Raw genomic sequence first — 20,540 nt, forward strand, 5'->3', positions numbered from 1 at the left:
TATACAAATTTATAAAGAATCTAATGTTAATAAAAAAAAAATTTTTTTGAAAATATTGTTCTTGATTTTGAAAGTTGGAGTGAAAAAATAGAAAAAATGATTTCGAGAAGAGAATTTTTTTTTTTAAGTTAAATGATTCAATGGCCTATGTCAATGGTTTTGGCGTTAGCCGAGTTTGAAGAAAATATTGATCCTAAAGAGGGGCCGGTTCGTGGTCCAGGGGGATGAGAGTTGCGCGATGCTCATGCCCGGTTCGATTCTTCTCAGCTGGCTGCTCAAGTCACTTCATCATTTGAAAAAAAAAAAAAAAAAAAAAATGTTCGCCGACACGCCGTCAACATGTTATTATTAAAAATATTTATATAACGTTGAAAAAACAAAAAATTCTCTTTCTCTATATTAAATATTTTTATTGTGAATATGTAGTTTACACGGTGTTGCCTTTGTAGGCAGTTTCATTTCACAAAAAAAAACAGAAACGTTTTGAATGGTCCACATGAATTCTCACTGGCCCCATGTTCATCTTCTACTGGCTTTTCAGCCTCTTCTTGACCCGAAAATTTAAGGTTCGCTATAATGCGATTAAAATGCACCATCGAAGAACGGAAGATTATTTTTCGCCCGGTAAGAAATTAATTAAAATTTATATCTTATATTATAATTTTTAATTTTTCCTAACCAAATTATATTTTTACTATATATATATATATATATAAGAATTTTTTCAAGCGGCAACACCCGTTTTTTTTTCTTCAAGGAAGCAACACGTTTTTTAACGAATTTGGCATCAACTGGTCGCGTTTTATCGAAACAACCCCCGGGGAAAGAAGTTTACCCAAGAAAAGTACACCTTTTTCCCATTCGATATAAAATCATCCATTGAAAGAATCGGATTAAAAAAAAAATAATTTAAAATAAAAATTCCATATAGTATATAAATTAGGCACTTAAAGTTTGCAAAATAATTTTTCAGCTAATGTTTTGACAATAAAAAAAAAAATAAATAAATAAAGGGTGAAATTTAAATTGGGGCGACGTGTGAGTACTTCAATTCAATGAATGTGTCTTTCCTGTTTTATGATTATTGCTTTTTCGTGTCGAATTCTTTGATTTTATTTTTAAATAGCAAATAGCCGCTAAAAGTTTTATCCTGAGTTAAAGTTTTCATTAATAAATTATCGTGAAAATTAATTTCCACAGTAATTTATTAATATTGAGAACTTTTTTTTTTTTTTCTTTTTTTCTTTTTTTATTCCTATCTGTCGCACAATCCTTGAGTGTCAAAACAAAAATATCCTTTTGATATTGTATTATCAATGTACATAAATAATTTTTTTTAGTTGTCTGTTAAATTAAATGTTTTTTTTTCAGAAAATTTTAACCCCTATATTTGTGTTTATGATCTGTTACAGTAAAGCCCGTTGGCACTGAATTCAAAAATGCATCTCCAACAGACACGAGAGCTAAGCAAAAAAAATGATAATAATAAACACAGTGATTAAAATTAACAAAATCCTCTATAAATATAATAATAATCGTCTTTTACAAAAATTATAAATAATTTTAATTTTAAAATTACCAATAAAAAAAAATACTAAAAATATAAAATTAAAAAGAAAATTAAAAAATGAAATTAAAAAACAAAAATACTATAAAAAGAAATTAAAATTGTTTATCTCAAAAAATCTGTTGGAGATTTGTGCACAAATTAATGTGATGTAGAGTGAATCATGGTTTTAATATCATTGCTCTCCTTAATGTCTAAAAAAAAATATATATATATTTCGTGTAACGAAGGTGTTGTTGAATTGATCGTTTTAAAAAGAAAATATCTCTTTGAAAAGTCGAAATTTTAATTTTTTTTGCTAAAGGAATTTAAAAAATAATTTTAAAAAAAGTTAATTTGCAAAAATGTTTTATAAATATAAACTTAAAATTTAAAATAATTATAAAATGACTGATTAATAAAGGAGTAATGTTTTGAAAACAAAATAGAAAATAAATTTAGAATCTCAGATTTTTTAATAGAATAGAAATTTATTTAGATTTTACCCTAGAATTTTAGAAATTGATCAATCATTTTTATAATTTAATTTAATTTAATTTTAGAGAAAATTTTTTTTAAAATAGACTTTTCAGTGAGATTTTTTTTTTCTATCCATTAATATTTAAATTTTATGTTTGATGTAAATTTTTTGCAAATCATATAAAATAGGACAAAATAAGAATTTATTGAAATATAGAAAAAATATTGAAATAAATAAAAAAAAAAATTATCGATTTTATTATAGAAAAAAAAAAAATAATTGAATTATTTTTTGTTAAATTTTCATAGGCCTCACTATTGCGAATATAATTCCAATTATGATGTTGGGGCGGAAACAAAGCCTCAAAGGGGAGCCCGTCCTGGCCGATTATGGCCCGGAGGAGTTCCTTAATGAGAGTGCTGATATTGAGTGGGTGAACAAGGTAAATTTTTTCTTTTATTTAAAATTATAAAAAATGAAAAAATTAATATAATATAATTTTCTCTTTTTTTTCCAGCTTTGGGTACGGAGACTAATGAGATTTTGTGCTCTTGTTTCCCTGGCCTCAGTTTGTTTAAATACTCCAAAGACCTTTGAAAAAGTTCCACCCCTTCAGTATGTGACGTTCGTCTGCGATCTTGTTGTTACATTTCTTTTTACGGCTGAAATGATTGCCAAAATGCACATACGTGGAATAGTTAAGGTATAAAAAAATTATTTATTTGAAAAAAAAAAAGAAACGAAAAATAATTTTTTTAATTTTTAAATCAACAGAGAGACAAAGCTTATTTAAAAGATCATTGGTGCCAATTTGACGCCAGTATGGTACTATTTCTTTGGCTTTCCGTAATTCTACAAATGTTTGAAATGCTCGGTTTTGTTTTGAAATTTAGTTACGCTTCTGTGTTACGAGCACCGAGACCGTTGATAATGATTCGATTTTTGAGAGTTTTTCTTAAATTTTCAATGCCAAAGGCCAGGATCAATCAAATTTTCAAGTAAATATATTTTGTTTTCTTTTTTTTGTTCGATAATTATAATAAATTAATGAAAAAACTTTTTTTTTTTATAGGCGTTCGAGTCAGCAGATTTATAATGTGACGTTGTTTTTTCTATTTTTTATGTCCCTTTACGGTCTCTTGGGAGTTCAATTTTTTGGTCAATTGACAAATCATTGTGTTTTAAATACAACGGATCCGAAACATATTACAATAAATAGTTTAGCAATTCCTGATACATTTTGTTCGACTGATCCCGAATCGGGATATCAATGTCCTGATGGAATGACATGCATGAAATTGGAATTGTCTAAATATATTATGGGTTTTAATGGATTCGACGAATTTAGTGAGTTATATCATTTTTTTTTAAATTCAGTTTCTATTTTTTTAATTAAAAAAAAAAAAAAAAATTCTTTTTTCAGTGACAAGTATTTTTACGGTTTATCAAGCGGCATCACAAGAGGGATGGGTTTTTATAATGTATCGAGCAATTGACAGTCTACCAGCTTGGCGTGCTGTTCTTTATTTTAGTACAATGATATTTTTTTTGGCATGGCTTGTAAAAAATGTTTTCATTGCCGTGATTACTGAGACTTTCAATGAAATTCGAGTACAATTTCAACAAATGTGGGGTGTTCGTGGTCACATCAGCAATAGTACAGCATCTCAGGTATTATTATGAATTATTTTTTTTTAAAACAATTTTGTAATTTTTTTTTTTTTTTAGATTCTAACTGGCGACGAGAATGGATGGAAATTGATAACACTTGATGAGAATAAACATGGAGGAATGGCCTCACCACTTTGTCATGCAATTTTACGTTCACCACAATTTCGAATGGTTGTAATGTGTATTATACTTGCAAATGGAATTACAACGGCAACAATGAATTTTAAACACGATGAAAGACCAAGATATACATATTATGCTGCTTATTATTATGTTGAGATTGCATTTACAATTCTTCTTGATTTGGAAACACTTTTTAAAATTTGGTGCTTGGGATTTCGAAGTTATTATAAACATTCAATTCATAAATTTGAACTTCTTCTCGCTATTGGCACTACCATTCATATTATTCCATTTTGTTATTTATCGGGTTTCACTTACTTTCAGGTAAATTTTTTTTCAAAATTTAATATTAAGATGGGAAATTAAAATTTCTTTTTTTTTTTTATTTAGGTTTTGAGAGTCGTTAGACTTATCAAGGCATCGCCAATGTTGGAAGATTTTGTGTATAAAATTTTTGGACCTGGTAAAAAATTGGGTAGTTTGATAATATTCACTATGTGCCTGCTCGTTATATCGTCCAGTATTTCCATGCAACTCTTTTGTTTTCTCTGTAGTTACACAAAATTCGAAACATTTCCTGAGGTAAAATAATAGAAATTATTTTAAAAAAATTTGATATATTTTTAATAAAAAAAAAGAATATTTTTTTTCACAGGCTTTTATGTCAATGTTTCAAATCTTAACACAAGAAGCATGGGTGGAAGTTATGGATGAAACAATGGTACGAACACACGAAACAATGGCGCCATTTGTTGCCATTTATTTTATTTTATATCATCTTTTTGTAACTTTGGTAAGTTTAATTTAAAAAAGGAACAAAAAAAAATGTTTTTTTTTTTAAATCTTTTAAATTAAAATTCTTTTTTTCAGATTGTATTGAGTCTTTTTGTCGCTGTTATTTTGGATAATTTGGAACTCGATGAAGATATTAAGAAACTGAAACAACTTAAATTTCGCGAACAAAGTGCCGAAATTAAAGAAACACTTCCGTTTCGATTGAGAATTTTCGAAAAATTCCCCGATAGTCCACAAATGACTTGTTTGCATAAAGTTCCATCGGATTTTAATCTTCCGAAGGTAAAAAAAAAACCAATTTCTCAATTTCTATTTAATTTTTCTATTTTTTTTGCTATTTTCAGGTAAGAGAGAGTTTTATGCGTCAATTTGTCTATGAGGTTGAAGATGAAGAAAATGAGGGGACAAAAAAAATTAGCGAAACATTTGATTCTAAAATGGTTTATCGAAAACACAGACCAGTTAAAATATTGAACGATCCACCAAAAGTGAGAAATGTTGTGACTCCTTTAAAGAAAGCGGCAGTCACCTATATAATTAAGTAAGAAAAATAATTTTTTATATTTTTTTTAATTTTGTATTGAAAACTTTTTTTTTCTTTTCAGCGATTCAAATAATCAAAGATTAATGCTCGGTGATTCGGCAATGATACCAGTTCCTGGTAAAGGTTTATTAAAACCCCAAGGCACAGTCAGCAGTGCAAAACAATTGCGAATTGATCAAAAAAAGTAAGAATTTCATAAAAATCAAATTTTTCATTAGAATAGTTTACCTAATTATTTATATTTAAATTAAAATGTAATTAAAATTTAATTTTTATTAATTTTCATCTTTAATTTGTTAGAAATTTTTTTCTTTACTTAATAATTGCTTTTTTTTCTGATTAAATTTGATTTTTTTTTACATTAGATCTGTGCGTAGAAGTGTACGTAGTGGATCGATAAAATTAAAACAAACCTACGAGCATCTTATGGAAAATGGAGATATTGGAGCTATAAATCGTGTCAGTTCATCGAGAAGTAGACCACACGATTTAGATATAAAACTTTTACAGGCAAAAAGACAACAAGCGGAAATGCGAAGGTTTTTTTTTCAAATTTCAAAAAAATTACAAAAAAGAAATTTTAAATTAATATAAATTAACCAGGAATAAAATTTAATTACAGAAATCAAAGAGAAGACGATCTTAGAGAAAATCATCCACTATTTGATACACCACTTTTTGCAGTGCCACGTGAAAGTAAATTTAGAAAAATTTGTCAATTATTAGTTTACGCTCGTTATGATGCAAGATTAAAGGATCCACTCACTGGCAAGGAGAGAAAAGTTCAATACAAAAGTTTACAGTAAGTTTTTGTAAAATTTGCAATATTTTTTTTCAAATATAAAATTATATAATTATATAATAATAAAATGCTTGGTCTGTCCTTCTGTCCTAACTTGAAGTTGGCCTTTTCTGATTTCACGTGTTTTTTTTTGAATAGTAATTTTATGACGTGTCAAATTTTGACAATTCTTTTTCTCATTTTTGCCAAAGTTGTATAATTGTGTTTACAAATTTCGGAATAAGTTTCTTTAAAATTCCAAATTCGAAAATTCAATTCACGAAGCTGAAGTACACAACGTTTACCAACGAAATTTTTTTTAAAGTTGTATATTGATTCAAAAATTGTATACAAATAGAAAAAATTTATGATGAGAAAAAAGATGCGCCAAGAAATTTCGTATAAGATAGTAATTTGAAAAAAATTTATTTTTAAAAATTAATTTTTAAGGTACCAGGGTCCAAGAAATATTAATTATAAAAACACAGGCCTCGAATCAAATTAAAGACACAAAAAAGTCGTTTTAGTCGATTTATATTTCAAAAAAAAGTGGATTTGTTTTTTATTTTAACAAAAATATTTTACAGATTTTTAAATAAAAATTTTTTTTTTTAATAATAATCCTTTTCGAAGGGATAAAGTTGAAATTTTTAGAAATAATTAAATTTCAAAAGATATTGTTAATTTTCAAACAATTATTAAATTTTACAGAACTGAAAATAATTTATCAAACAATTTTTGGAAAACATTTTTTAAATTTAATTGAATTTTCAAAGATTTAAAATTTAGATTTTTGAAATTAATTGAAACTTTAAGTGTTTTGTAATTAAAATTTTAGATGATTTCACTAAATATTTATTAGAAATTGCGGACAAAATAAAATAATTTAAAAATCATTTTTAATTGAAAAATGGTTTCAGATAGTTGAATTTTCAAAGAATATTATTAAAATAGTTAAAAATAATTGAATTTCCTTAGAGTTATAATAGAAATTATTAAATTTCAAAAAATTTTCAATGGAAAATTTTAGAAATAATTAAATTTTAGATGCTTTTAAATTCAAATTATTGAAAATTCAATTAATTTTGAATTCACATTTTTGAGAATAATGAAATTTTATTTAATTTTAAATTGAAAATTTTTGGGAAATAATTGAATTTTAATTGAAATTTTGGATAATAATTTATTGAAGTTCATTTTTGATTGAAAATTTGGATAATTAATTTTGAATAGAAATTTTAGAAAATAATTGAATTTTAATTAAAATTTTTCAAAATAATTGAATTTTAATTGATATTGAATTGAAATTTTAGAAAATAATTGAATTTCAATTAATAATAAATTAAAACTTTTGAAAGTACTTGAATTTTACTTGATTTTGGATTGAAATTTTTTGAAAATAATTGAATTTTAGTTGATTTTGAATTGAAAATTTGGAAAATAATTGATTTTAAATCGAAAATTTTGAAAATAATTGAATTTTAATTGAAATTTTAGAAAATAATTGAATTTTAGTTGATTTAGAATTTAAATTTTGGAAAATAATTGAATTTCAATTAAAATTTTCCAAAATAATTGAATTTTAATTGATTTTAAATTGAAAATTTTGGTAAATAATTGAATTTTAATTGAAATTTTGGATAATAATTTAATTGAAGTTCATTTTTGATTGAAAATTTGTATAATTAATTTTGAATAGAAATTTTAGAAAATAATTGAATTTTATTTCATTTTAAATTGAAAACTTGGTAAATAATTAAATTTTAAATTTGAAAATTTTGGATAATTATTGGATTTTTAATTGATTTTGAATTAAAATTTCGGGTAATAATTGAATTTTAGTTTATTTTGAATTGAAATTTTTAAAAAAATAATTCAATTTTATTGTGATATTTTTTTTTAAATTATAAACAATTGTTAAATTTCATAAAAATTTTAATTGAAAAATAATTTTGATATAATTGAATTTGTGATGTATTTCATTAAAATTATTAAAAATAATTAATTTAGTGAAGAATCATTTTAGTTCAAAATTTGTTAAATAATTGAATTGAAGAAGATCTGAAGAAGATTTGCATTTTATACTAAAAAAATGTATTTTATTTACATTTTTTTTCAAATGTAAAAATAAAATGTCGCATTTTATTAAAATAAGTCGATAAAAGTCGTATTTTTGAAAAAAGTCGGAAAAAGTCGTATAATCCGTGGCCTGTATAATTTTCATTATTATCATTTAATATGTAATAATATTCTAATAAATTAAATTATTATTGATAATATTAATCTTTAATTTCTTTATAACAAACAATTAAATACTCAATTTGGCGCGCGTTTAATTTTGCTAGTTAGCAATAATATTACAATTAAAAAAAAAATATAATAATATTTTTAATGAAATTTAATTTTCTTTTTTTTTAGCAATTTTCTTGGACTTGTAACATATTTGGATTGGGTAATGATTTGTTCAACAACACTATCTTGTATATCAATGATGTTTGAAACTCCAAAATATCGTGTTATGGAAGTGCCAGCATTGCAAGTTGCCGAATATGGTTTTGTTATTTTCATGAGTCTTGAATTGGCGTTAAAAATTTTAGCCGATGGATTATTTTTTACACCAAAAGCCTATATTAAAGACGTTGCCTCAGGATTAGATGTATTTATCTATGTGGTAAATTATTTTTTGTTCTCACTATTTGTTATTTTTTATTCAAATCTTATCAAAAATTAGTCTTTTTTTTTTTTAATTTAATTTAATTTTTTGGAAAATTTTAATTAAAATATTTTTAAATACATTTATAAATTATATAGGTGAGTTTAGTGTTTCTTTGTTGGATGCCAAAAAGTGTGCCACCAAATTCGGGTGCTCAATTTTTGATGATATTACGTTGTGTAAGACCGTTGAGAATTTTCACATTGGTGCCGCATATGAAAAAAGTTGTCTATGAATTATGTCGGGGATTTAAAGAGATTTTATTGGTATCGACATTACTTTTTTTGCTTATGTTTATATTTGCAAGTTATGGAGTACAACTTTATGGTGGTCGATTGGCACGTTGTAATGATCCAACAATATTAAAACGTGAAGAATGCGTTGGAGTTTTTATGCGTAGAGTATTTGTCACAAAAATGAAACTTCAACCGGGACAAAATGAAAGTTATCCATCGATACTTGTTCCTCGTGTTTGGTAATTATAATTAATTTTTTTCTAATTTGGAAAATATTTTTTTTTTATTCTTTTTTTTTCTTTCAGGGCAAATCCAAGACGATTTAATTTTGACAATATTGGCGATGCAATGCTTGCATTATTTGAAGTTTTATCATTTAAAGGTTGGTTGGACGTTCGCGATGTGTTGATTAAAGCCCTTGGTCCAGTGAGTATTTTTTATTTATTTTTTTTTTTTTCGATAAAATTATTAATTTTTATTTTTCCAGGTTCATGCGATTTATATACATATTTATATTTTTCTTGGCTGTATGATTGGATTAACATTATTTGTCGGTGTTGTTATTGCAAATTATTCGGAAAATAAAGGAACTGCTTTGTTAACTGTCGATCAACGACGATGGTGTGATTTAAAGAAGAGATTAAAAATTGCTCAGCCATTGCATTTGCCACCGAGGCCAGATGGAAAAAAATTTAGAGCTTTTATTTATGATATCACACAGAATATTTATTTTAAAAGATTCATTGCTGTTATGGTTTTAATTAACAGTTCTCTTCTCTGTGTTTCGGTAATAATTTTTTATTTGACAATATTTTTATTTTTCTATATTTTTTTTGATAATATTTTTTTTTTTAGTGGAGAATCGAGGAAAAGCACACGGGAGCTTTGGCGACAGTTTCGACAGTTTTGACACTCGTCTTTCTTGTCGAAGTTGTAATGAAAAATATTGCTTTCACCCCACGAGGATATTGGCAATCAAGAAGAAATCGATATGATTTATTGGTGACAGTAGTTGGAGTTATTTGGATTGTTATTCATGGAACAATGAAAGTAGGTGTACAAAAAAAAAGAAATTAAAAATTAAATAAAATTTTAATTTACAAAAATTTTCATTATTAGAATGATCTCTCGTACGTGATTGGTTTTATGGTGGTGATTTTACGTTTTTTCACCATTACTGGCAAGCATACAACTTTAAAAATGTTAATGTTAACTGTTGGCGTTTCAGTTTGTAAAAGTTTTTTCATTATTTTTGGAATGTTCTTGTTGGTATTTTTTTATGCTCTCGCGGGTACAATTTTATTTGGCACCGTTAAATACGGTGAAGGAATAGGACGGTGAGTAAAAATGAATTAATTTTTTTAAAAAATGAAAAATTCTTAAAAATATTTTTCTTTTTTTGTTTTAGTCGTGCAAATTTTGAATCTCCTGTCACTGGAGTTGCAATGTTATTTCGAATAGTTACTGGTGAGGATTGGAATAAAATTATGCACGATTGTATGGTACAACCACCATATTGTACGCCAGCTCCAAATTATTGGGAAACAGATTGTGGCAATTTTCATGCATCATTAATTTATTTTTGTACATTTTACGTAATTATTACGTATATTGTTTTAAATTTATTGGTGGGTAAGTTAATAAATCAAAATAAAACTATAATTTATAAATGTGTAATGAAAATTTCAATTATATGATAATTTATTACTATTTTCCCCTCTCTATAGCTATTATTATGGAGAATTTTTCATTATTTTATTCAAATGAAGAAGATGCTTTATTGTCATATGCGGATATTAGAAATTTTCAAAATACGTGGAACGTGGTTGACATTCATCAACGAGGTGTTATTCCCGTTAGAAGGGTAAATTATTTATTTTAATGAATTAACATCGATAAATTATTTTTTTGTTTTTTGAGAAAATAATTTCTTTCAGGTAAAATTTATTCTACGTTTACTGAAAGGTAGATTGGAAACCGATCCACAAAAGGATAGATTACTATTCAAGTATATGTGTTATGAACTTGAACGATTGCACAATGGAGAAGATGTTACATTTCATGATGTTATCAAGTAATTAATAATTAATAATTAATAATTAATAATTAGAATTTTATTTTATACTAAATATTTTATCTAAATTTTCGTAAAATTTTTTTTTTGTAAAGTATGCTGTCTTATCGATCGGTGGATATTAGAAAAGCTTTACAACTTGAAGAATTGCTGGCGCGAGAAGAATTCGAGTATATAATTGAAGAGGAAGTGGCAAAGCAAACGATAAGAACGTGGCTTGAGGGATGTTTAAAGAAAATTCGTGCCGTTGGGGTATGATAAAATAATTAATAAATTTTCAAATTGTAGTTTACTAGTTTTTTTTTTCTTTCTTTCTTAGAAACAACAAAATAGTCTTATCGCTGGATTGAGAGCAACAAATGATGCTGCAGTACAACAACAGGATCACGTCGAGGAAAAAGTAAAAGAAACAAAGGAAGATCATCGAGAAGAAGAATCGGAGCAAAAAGTAATTGTTTTTTTTATTCAATTTTTTTTTTTTTTTTTAAATTGATAAGAGTTGAAAAAAATTTTCTCTTTAGGAAAATGAGGGTTTAAGACACCGAATGAAAAAGCCAGTTGTACTTCCAAGATCCGATAGTTTTGGAAGTGGTTCAGGGAGAAAATATTTGGCGCCAACATTATCGGATCCAGCTTCAGTGAGAACTGAAAAAGAGAAAATTGCAGCGTCCAAAAAGAGAAACAACAGACCTCCTCGTAAGTTTGTTTTTTTAAAAATAATTATTAAAATAATTATTAAAATAATAATTAGTTAATTAATAAATATTTTGCAGCTGTTGTGAAAAATAATTTACCACATTTAACGGAGGGAAGTGAACAAAATCGACAGACAAAAGAAATATACAATGCAAAATCATCGCCACCAAAAGTATCAAATATTGTCACTGAAGTTCGCGATTGGTGGCGAGAACAAATTGCATACAGTACTGATACAAGTGACGAGGATGATGATTTATAATCTAACTTTATAAGGTTTGTGAACAAAAATAGCATTTCAATCAATCACTTAAAAAAAAAAGATAGAAGAATTTTATTAACGAAAAAAGTGAATTACAGTTTTCACTGTCGGGTAATTCAATTACCAAAATTAGAATTTTATAAATTTAACTTTTAATTCAATTTAAAAATTCAGTTTCATCAACAAAAAAGAAAAATATAATTTTTTTCACGATTTGAAAATAATAATTTTTTTGCCTTGAATTAAAATTCAGGAAAAAATTTTTTAACAAAACGAGATGAATTTTGAATTCATACAAACAATTTTTGAATCGAGTTTTTATCTTGCGGAAAGAAAAAAAAAACATTGTCAAGGAAAGCTCAGGTGATAAGTGACTGTTAAGTTTTTATTTTTTAGAATTATTTTAAATCGAGTGTGCATCGAAAGAATGAAAAATTTAGAAAGATAATGTTAAAACTTGTAATATATAGAAAAAACTAGATGTAGATGTGGAATTTTTTTACAAAACCCAAATAGATTGTTAATGTTTAAAAAGTATTGATCGATGAAACTGAAAAGAAAAAAAAATTATTAGTACAAGCAAAAAAATTCAAAAACTAACGAAAAACAAATAAGAAAAATTATTATCAAAATTGATAGGATTCTTTTTAAATGACAGTAATTTTCAGTCATTTTATATATATATATATAAAAAAAAAAGACGACAAATATAAAAAAGAGTGGAGATAATAATCGAAAACCTGGAGTGTACAAGAGAAAAATGGTTAACGTCGCCTTAGATATTTACCTACAGTAAAAGTACCGTTAAAAAAAAAAAAAAGAATTTTGTTGTCTTGCAACAATTTTCGAATGATCTATTTTTCACGAAACTCGCCGTCCGTGATTTATTTCTATAGCTTCGTGAAACCTGGATCCAATATATATATATATATATATTTATTGTATAAAAGACAATTTATTGTTGAATCAAAGAAAGAAGATAAAGAGGAAAAATTGTGACGCGTTTGATGTAAGACAAGTATTTTGATGATTGCCTAAATGTTAGTTAATGAAGATATATTATAGCGCGAGTATTTATATATTGTACACTATGAGTTGATTTTATATACATATATTTATTTACACGAAAACAAAACAAAAAAAAAAAAGAAAGAAACGTAAATTAGTACGTTTATGTTATCGTGATAAATGTTATTAATTGTTGCCTAGTTTATGTGTTGCATTAAGATGAATCATTGAATAGAGCTAATAAATGTTATTAGACTCGAGAAAAAAAGGAATTTATTTAATATCCATTGAAAATTTATTTTAAATCCAAAATTTAGAAATTAAATCTATCTTATAAACTCACTTAAATATAATAAGAGTAAAAATTTTTTTTTTTTAAATAAAAATTAACGTTACTTTCGTATCTAAATATAGTTTTGTACAAATTGTACAATAGTAGAAAAATATTTTTCGTAGATTTAAAAAAAAAAAATAACTAAACTTACTGAAAATGAAATTAAATAAGAAAAACTTGACCATCGGCTTCCATTATTTGATTTTCGTCTGTCATTTTTTCAATAGCTGCTTTCATCTCGCCATCAGAAAATTCAGTTCTTTGTTGTGAATTAACGAATTCACGAATTCTTTCCACAGGCAATGATTGGGCATGTTGTTCAGTAAAGAGTTTATTTAATAATGTTTTAAACACTTGGAGTCTGAAAATTAATATTTTTTTTTTTTCAATTTAGTTTAATATTGTTTTGAAAATAAAGAAATATTTGCGATAAAAAAAAAGAAGGAACAAACCTTTCGGTATTTATTTGAATGGGTTCATCAACTTCCATTGATGATTTTTGTGTAGAATCAACGCTCGATTTTTGTGCGCGCGTCACTCTTTGTGAGGCTTCAACTTGTGAATCAATATCATTTTCAATATCATAAGGATCATAATCCGGTTCACCGGGATTCACTCTCGTTCTTTTTGATCTTCTCACTGATGAACCATTTTCATTATTCTCATCGTTTTCAATTTCCTCATCGTCCGAACTCTCTTGATTATCTTCATGTCGTCGACGTTTCTTTTTCTCCTTTTCCAATATTCTTTTGAAATACGCAAATTGTACCAATTGAATAGCCGCATTTGCATCTTGTTCCTCGACATTATTTGAAAGACGCGCTCTCGCATGTGCAGTCGATAAACGAATTAATGTCTCAAGTGTACGAGCCGTTATTGGTTGAGTCTGAAAATTTTTTTTTAGATGAAATAGAAGATTTGATTTAATTGAAAATATAAACTTACCCTCGCTACGTCTGATTCCAATATATCCTCAGAACGTAGTTTTGCATATTCATCAGCAATCACTTTACTTGCCTCATCCGTTAATTTTGGCTTTATACAACGAGCAATGTGAATATATTTTCTCATAAAATTCATAGTGAGTATTTTGTCCCTAAAAATGAAAGGATAATTATTTATTTTTCAATATAAAAAATTCAATAAATAATAAGCGAAATTACTTTCTAGAACGTAAACTTCCATGAAGAAGGGGATCATATTTCTCGTAGATGGAAGATTCTTTTTCCTCAATTTCAGGTGCATCGGGATTTTTTGTACTCAATACATCCAAACTACTTGTAAATGGTAAAGCTTCACCGTCTTGTTCTGAGGGATTTCTGTATCTGTGCATTCGCACAACGTGATCACTGATAACATTATCCTGATCTGTGTCAACAATGTCTAACATAACAAAGAGTAAATCGAAACGAGATAGAAGTGAATCTTGTAAACCAATATTTTCCATTGGCGTTTTATATTGATCATACTGTAAAAAAAAAAAATAGTAAATAAATAGAAAATAGAGAAAAAAAAGTTCTCTTTTTACAAATATATTTTTTTTTTACTTACTCTCCCATAAACAGGATTTGCCGCCGCCAATACAGAGCAACGTGCATTTAAACTCGCATGAATTCCAGCTTTTGCAATTGTCACTTTACCCTGTTCCATAACTTCATGAATAGCCGTTCTATCAATATCTGACATTTTATCGAATTCATCAATACAAATAACTCCCCTGTCGGCTAAAACCATAGCGCCAGCTTCCAATCGTCTCTCACCAGTTTCTTGATCCGATGTTACGGCAGCTGTTAAACCAACACCTGACGAACCTCTACCTGTGGTTGGTATTGCCCTTGGCGCCGTGCACAAAACATAACGAAGTAATTGTGATTTTGCCACCGAAGGATCGCCAATCAACAAAACATTTATGTCTCTAAAATTGTATTAAATCACAAAAATAAATATTAATTACGTATATTAAATAATTAAAGAAAAAGGAAATAAAAAAAAATACCCTCGAAGTCTCGTGCCATTTGGTAGGATTTTCTCCGTTCCTCCCAACATTAAACATAAAATCGCCCTCTTTATAAAATCATGACCATAAATTGATGGCGCCAATGATTTACTCAATAATTGAAACATATTATTTTTCTTATTTTTCGACATTTCCTTACATTTCGCCAAATCTTCCGATGATATCGTCAAATTTTGTTCTTTACTCAATAAACTAATACTGTTGGCAATTAAAATTGTTCTGAAAACAAAAAATAAAAAAGTTTTTCACACAGTTTATTAAAAAAAAATAGAATAAAATTGACAAATTGTAGTTTTAAAAGAAAATTATTATTATTATTATTATTATTAATACCTAAAAGTACCAGTGGTGTATCCTCCTTGTTTTCCTGGTAGACATCTGAAATTTCCAACAATTTGCACACGATCGCCTGGCTTACAAACATCAACTAAATCATTATCACAAACAATATCAACACTTCGTGGCAATTGTCCAGCGGGAGCTCTTTCGGGCATTTCTTGAATAGACAAAGTTTGATGATCCTTGTACGTTGATAAACCATATTGTGTTTCCAATGGATTTCCATCTTCATCCTATAAATATTATTTTTTTTTTTATTTTTTATAAAAAAAAAATTTTTTTTCCATTAAAAAATTCAGAAAAAAATTAATTAAATTATCAGGCAAAAAAATTTCATAAAAACAAAATGAAATTAAAAACTATTTTCATTTCTTTTCATAAATTATTTTATTACATATAATAATCGTGAATATCTTTCGTTCATTCTGTCCACACCTGAAGTTAGTATTTGTTATAAGTCTTTTGTTTTTTTTAAATTTATTGTTTGACATTATTTTGTGTTGGTTAAAATTTTTCAATGTTTTTTTGGCATTGTTTCGATAATTAATTTTGAATCGAAATTTTAAAAAATAATTGAATTTTATTTTATTTTAAATTGAAAACATGGTGAATAATTGAATTTTAAATTGAAAATTTGAAAATAATTTAATTTTAGCTGATTGTTGATTGAAAATTTGAAAATAATTAATTTTAGTTGATTGCTGATTGAAAATTTTGATAATAATTAATTTTGACTCGAAATTTTGGAAAATAATTAAATTTTAATTGAAATTTTGGATAATAATTTAATTTAAGTTGATTTTGGATTAAAATTTCGGGTAATAATTGAATTTTAATTGAAATTTTCGATAATAATTTAATTTAAGTACATTTTTAATTGAAAATTTCGATAATTAATTTTGAATAGAAATTTTAGAAAATAATTGAATTTTATTTCATTTTAAATTGAAAACTTGGTAAATAATTAAATTTTAAATTGAAAATTTTGAAAATAATTTAATCTTAGTTGATTGAAAATTTTGATAATAATTAATTTTAGTTGATTGTTGATTGAAAATTTTGATAATAATTAATTTTGACTCGAAATTTTGGAAAATAATTGAATTTTAATTGAAATTTTGGATAATAATTTAATTTAAGTTGATTTTGGATTAAAATTTCGGGTAATAATTGAAATTTAATTGAAATTTTCGATAATAATTTAATTTAAGTTCATTTTTAATTGAAAATTTCGATAATTAATTTTGAATAAAAATTTTAAAAAATAATTGAATTTTATTTTATTTTAAATTGAAAACTTGGTAAATAATTGAATTTTAAATTGAAAATTTTGAAAATAATTTAATCTTAGTTGATTGAAAATTTTGATAATAATTAATTTTAGTTGATTGTTGATTGAAAATTTTGATAATAATTAATTTTGACTCGAAATTTTGGAAAATAATTGAATTTTAATTGAAATTTTGGACAATAATTTAATTTAAGTTGATTTTGGATTAAAATTTCGGGTAATAATTGAAATTTAATTGAAATTTTCGATAATAATTTAATTTAAGTTCATTTTTAATTGAAAATTTCGATAATTAATTTTGAATAAAAATTTTAAAAAATAATTGAATTTTATTTTATTTTAAATTGAAAACTTGGTAAATAATTGAATTTTAAATTGAAAATTTTGAAAATAATTTAATCTTAGTTGATTGAAAATTTTGATAATAATTAATTTTAGTTGATTGTTGATTGAAAATTTTGATAATAATTAATTTTGACTCGAAATTTTGGAAAATAATTGAATTTTAATTGAAATTTTGGACAATAATTTAATTTAAGTTGATTTTGGATTAAAATTTCGGGTAATAATTGAATTTTAATTGAAATTTTCGATAATAATTTAATTTAAGTTCATTTTTAATTGAAAATTTCGATAATTAATTTTGAATAAAAATTTTAAAAAATAATTGAATTTTATTTCATTTTAAATTGAAAACTTGGTAAATAATTGAATTTTAAATTGAAAATTTTGAAAATAATTTAATCTTAGTTGATTGAAAATTTTGATAATAATTAATTTTAGTTGATTGTTGATTGAAAATTTTGATAATAATTAATTTTGACTCGAAATTTTGGAAAATAATTGAATTTTAATTGAAATTTTGGATAATAATTTAATTTAAGTTGATATTGAATTAAAATTTCGGGTAATATTTGAATTTTATTTAATTTTAAATTGAAAACTTGGTAAATAATTGAATTTTAAATTGAAAATTTGGAAAATAATTCAATTTTATATATAATTTAATAACATATAATAATAATTTTCATTATTATCATTTAATATGAAATAATATTCTAATAAATTTAAATTATTATTGATAATATTAATCTTTAATTTCTTTATAACAAACAATTAAATACTCAATTTGGCGCGCTTGCGCGCGTTTAATATTGCTAGTATAGTGATTAATTTTTCAAAAATTTATTACCGCTGTGGGATAAACTGCTGATGCAGGAAATGCATCATATGATGTTAAATCACTGTACGCTCTATCAGTAATTGCTTTTGTTGCCTCACAATAATGCACACTTCGCACTATTTTTGGTCTTACCAATGAACCTAAAATTTTTCAATTATTTACACATAAATGGATCGAAATAATAAATTATTAAATTATTTTACAAAATAAAAATCTCTTACATTTTGTAACAATTCCCTCTAAACATACAAGATTGCCCAAAAATTTTGATGTTAAAGTTCTTGGTGTAACGTGTCTACTACCAAAACTTCCCTCAAATCCAATAAATACATCTTTACTTGTTTTTGCAAAATCCGCGTCAATTGATGAAGCAAATTGTTTCAATGCATTCTCAAAGGCCATTTGTTCTTCAAATGAATTTTCCAATAAACTGAGGGAAAATTTATTAAATTATTATGAATAGAGAAAAATTGAAATTTTTTTTTTTTTTTTTACATACCTTATGGCACGTTTCGGATTTCTTTTACGTAAATCATTGATATTCACATAAAGTCTACGTTTATTTTCCTCAATCATAGTTTTTACAAGATTTGCATATTTTTCTGAATTCTCCTATAATGAAAACAATTTTGAGTTTAAAAATTTTTTTTGATTATCATTTTTTAATTTTTGTTCTAAAAAAAAAATACCGTATCGTCAAGGAAGTCCAAATACTCCCGCTCCATAAGCTTAATACGTTGATCAGCTTCGTATTCGTCCATGATGTCAAACTTTCAATTTTAATAAATTTAATAACCAAATTAATATACCCAAACAAAAAAAAAAGTAATTTCCTTCTGTAACATAAAAAATAGTGGAAAAATTACTTTTTACATAAATTTCTATTAACCGATATAAATTTCTGCTTTTTGAGTTTGCATTTTTTACATATTACAAAACAATCGGTCTATTGTTAGTGAAAACAATGTTTCTTTTGTTTAAAAAAAAAAAAGAAGAAGATTCCTAATTTAATTTAATATTATTTATAACCGTTTTGGAAAGTTTAAAAAAATGTATATAGTAACCGGAGTTAACAATTTATAGGTTAGAAATTTTTACCTTTGTTGTATTATTACTTGTTTGTCTCTAAAATCACAATTTCACCAATAAGTATATACAATAAATTAAGTGACAGCACAGAACAAATTTTTTTATTATAAATGTTATTAATAACAAACGTAAAAAATAAGAATCTAATAACCGTTTGATCACGGAGAACGCGATCGTTTTGGCGCGAAAAACTAAAGTTTTTAGAAATACACCTTAATGAAAATACTTTGGCAACATGAGTACTCACCTTAACTATATCAGTAGTACCACTACCAATTGTCAACATTTAAATTACAGTTTTAATTTTTTAATTTTCTGTTTGTTTAAACAAAATTTTAATATTTCATTTACATAATCGTGGGTGTATTTTTAATTTTCGAGAAAATTATTTTTAATTCCTGTCTGTTTAATAATATTTTAATTTCTATTATTTATGTAATCGTTTCTAACCACGTTACAGCACTCTCGCTATTAAACGTGATGTAACCTCAAAATCCAAGTTCTTTATTTATAAATTTTTTTTTAGTTGAAACAAAAAAAAAATGAATGAACATTTTACAACTAATGAGTTTAGTGAAGAAAGTAAAATTCACATTAACAGTGAATTCAATGACAACAATGAAAATCAAAAGGATAATAATGTGAATATAAATGAATTAGATGATGAAAATAAGAATCAAAAAGAAAGCAAAGTGAACACCGAGGAAAATACAAGTAATAATGATAGAGTACTTAATAAATGGATGGTAGGTATTTATTTAAATAATTAAAAAAAAAATAATTCTCTTATGTAAAATTAATTTAAAATTTATTTAAAGATTAGACCTTGTCATCAGTATAAAGATGAATATCTTGATTGTACAAGTATGAAATCACGATTTCATCAGTATTTTGTGTTTGGCGAAACAATTGATTGTTCACAATGGAGAACTGATTATGATAATTGTGAAAAATGGAATAAATCAAAGAACACTGAAGCCTTTGTAAGTTTGTTTGTTTGTTTTTTTTTTCTTTGTCATTTGTTAATATTAATTTGCACATATTTTATATTTCAATTTGAAAATTTTTATTATATAAAGGATGCAATAGTAACAAGTGAAACAGAACGAAGATTTAAGAGATTTAAGGCTCATTATGCAAATAATGTTTGGAAAAAAAGAGATAAACCACCGGAAGATTGGTCTAAACCACTGCCAGAATGGTTGGTGAAAAAAAATGAAAATAGCTATTTAGAGATGAAAAATCAACAATTAAAATCTGGAACTGGAAAGGATATAGAAACAAATATTCCATGGTGTTGTATTTTATAGTGCAATTACATCGTAAATACAAAAATTAGTTACAAATCCATAAGGTT

At 25.1% G+C, this 20,540-nt stretch overlaps 3 protein-coding genes across 7 annotated transcripts; 2 read left to right on the forward strand and 1 right to left on the reverse strand.

Moving 5' to 3' along the window:
• The first annotated feature begins 76 nt into the window (after window positions 1-76).
• LOC127287093 (sodium leak channel NALCN) lies at window positions 77-12,522 on the forward strand. Of its 3 annotated transcripts, none has more exons than XM_051313832.1 (28): window positions 77-624; window positions 758-844; window positions 2,336-2,469; window positions 2,545-2,730; window positions 2,802-3,025; window positions 3,100-3,374; window positions 3,451-3,698; window positions 3,756-4,145; window positions 4,212-4,403; window positions 4,477-4,614; window positions 4,692-4,898; window positions 4,961-5,157; window positions 5,222-5,344; window positions 5,526-5,699; window positions 5,783-5,962; window positions 8,360-8,612; window positions 8,753-9,129; window positions 9,196-9,316; window positions 9,378-9,677; window positions 9,746-9,940; window positions 10,010-10,227; window positions 10,299-10,522; window positions 10,618-10,754; window positions 10,828-10,964; window positions 11,060-11,216; window positions 11,284-11,412; window positions 11,486-11,660; window positions 11,738-12,522. In XM_051313832.1, the coding sequence occupies exons 1-28, from the start codon at window positions 516-518 to the stop codon at window positions 11,920-11,922; spliced, it is 5,472 nt and encodes a 1,823-aa protein (XP_051169789.1). In that variant the 5' UTR covers window positions 77-515; the 3' UTR covers window positions 11,923-12,522. The 3 variants fall into 3 exon arrangements, with proteins under 3 accessions (XP_051169789.1, XP_051169790.1, XP_051169791.1); XM_051313834.1 differs by having other exon boundaries at window positions 79-624; window positions 758-1,038; XM_051313833.1 differs by lacking the exon at window positions 758-844 and having other exon boundaries at window positions 78-624.
• On the reverse strand, window positions 11,408-19,370 carry LOC127287098 (DNA replication licensing factor Mcm3). Of its 3 annotated transcripts, none has more exons than XM_051313847.1 (13): window positions 19,193-19,370; window positions 18,784-18,930; window positions 18,594-18,706; window positions 18,316-18,524; window positions 18,104-18,234; window positions 15,615-15,853; window positions 15,261-15,500; window positions 14,816-15,179; window positions 14,428-14,732; window positions 14,210-14,360; window positions 13,717-14,150; window positions 13,416-13,625; window positions 11,408-11,609 (listed from the first exon to the last, which is right to left on the reverse strand). In XM_051313847.1, exons 2-12 carry the CDS (start codon window positions 18,853-18,855, stop codon window positions 13,427-13,429), a joined length of 2,457 nt encoding a protein of 818 aa, XP_051169804.1. In that variant the 5' UTR covers window positions 18,856-18,930; window positions 19,193-19,370; the 3' UTR covers window positions 11,408-11,609; window positions 13,416-13,426. The 3 variants fall into 3 exon arrangements, with proteins under 3 accessions (XP_051169804.1, XP_051169803.1, XP_051169802.1); XM_051313846.1 differs by lacking the exon at window positions 11,408-11,609 and adding an exon at window positions 12,282-12,472; XM_051313845.1 differs by lacking the exon at window positions 11,408-11,609 and having other exon boundaries at window positions 13,203-13,625.
• An 86-nt stretch (window positions 19,371-19,456) lies between these two features.
• On the forward strand, window positions 19,457-20,536 carry LOC127287113 (uncharacterized). Its single transcript, XM_051313874.1, has 3 exons — window positions 19,457-19,929; window positions 20,002-20,166; window positions 20,263-20,536. The coding sequence occupies exons 1-3, from the start codon at window positions 19,726-19,728 to the stop codon at window positions 20,491-20,493; spliced, it is 600 nt and encodes a 199-aa protein (XP_051169831.1). The 5' UTR covers window positions 19,457-19,725; the 3' UTR covers window positions 20,494-20,536.
• The last annotated feature ends 4 nt before the right edge of the window (window positions 20,537-20,540 follow it).

The sequence above is a fragment of the Leptopilina boulardi genome, unplaced genomic scaffold (genome assembly GCF_019393585.1).
Source record: "Leptopilina boulardi isolate dan_hultmark-lab unplaced genomic scaffold, ZJU_Lbou_2.1 LbouV2_368, whole genome shotgun sequence".
NCBI lineage: Eukaryota > Metazoa > Arthropoda > Insecta > Hymenoptera > Figitidae > Leptopilina > Leptopilina boulardi.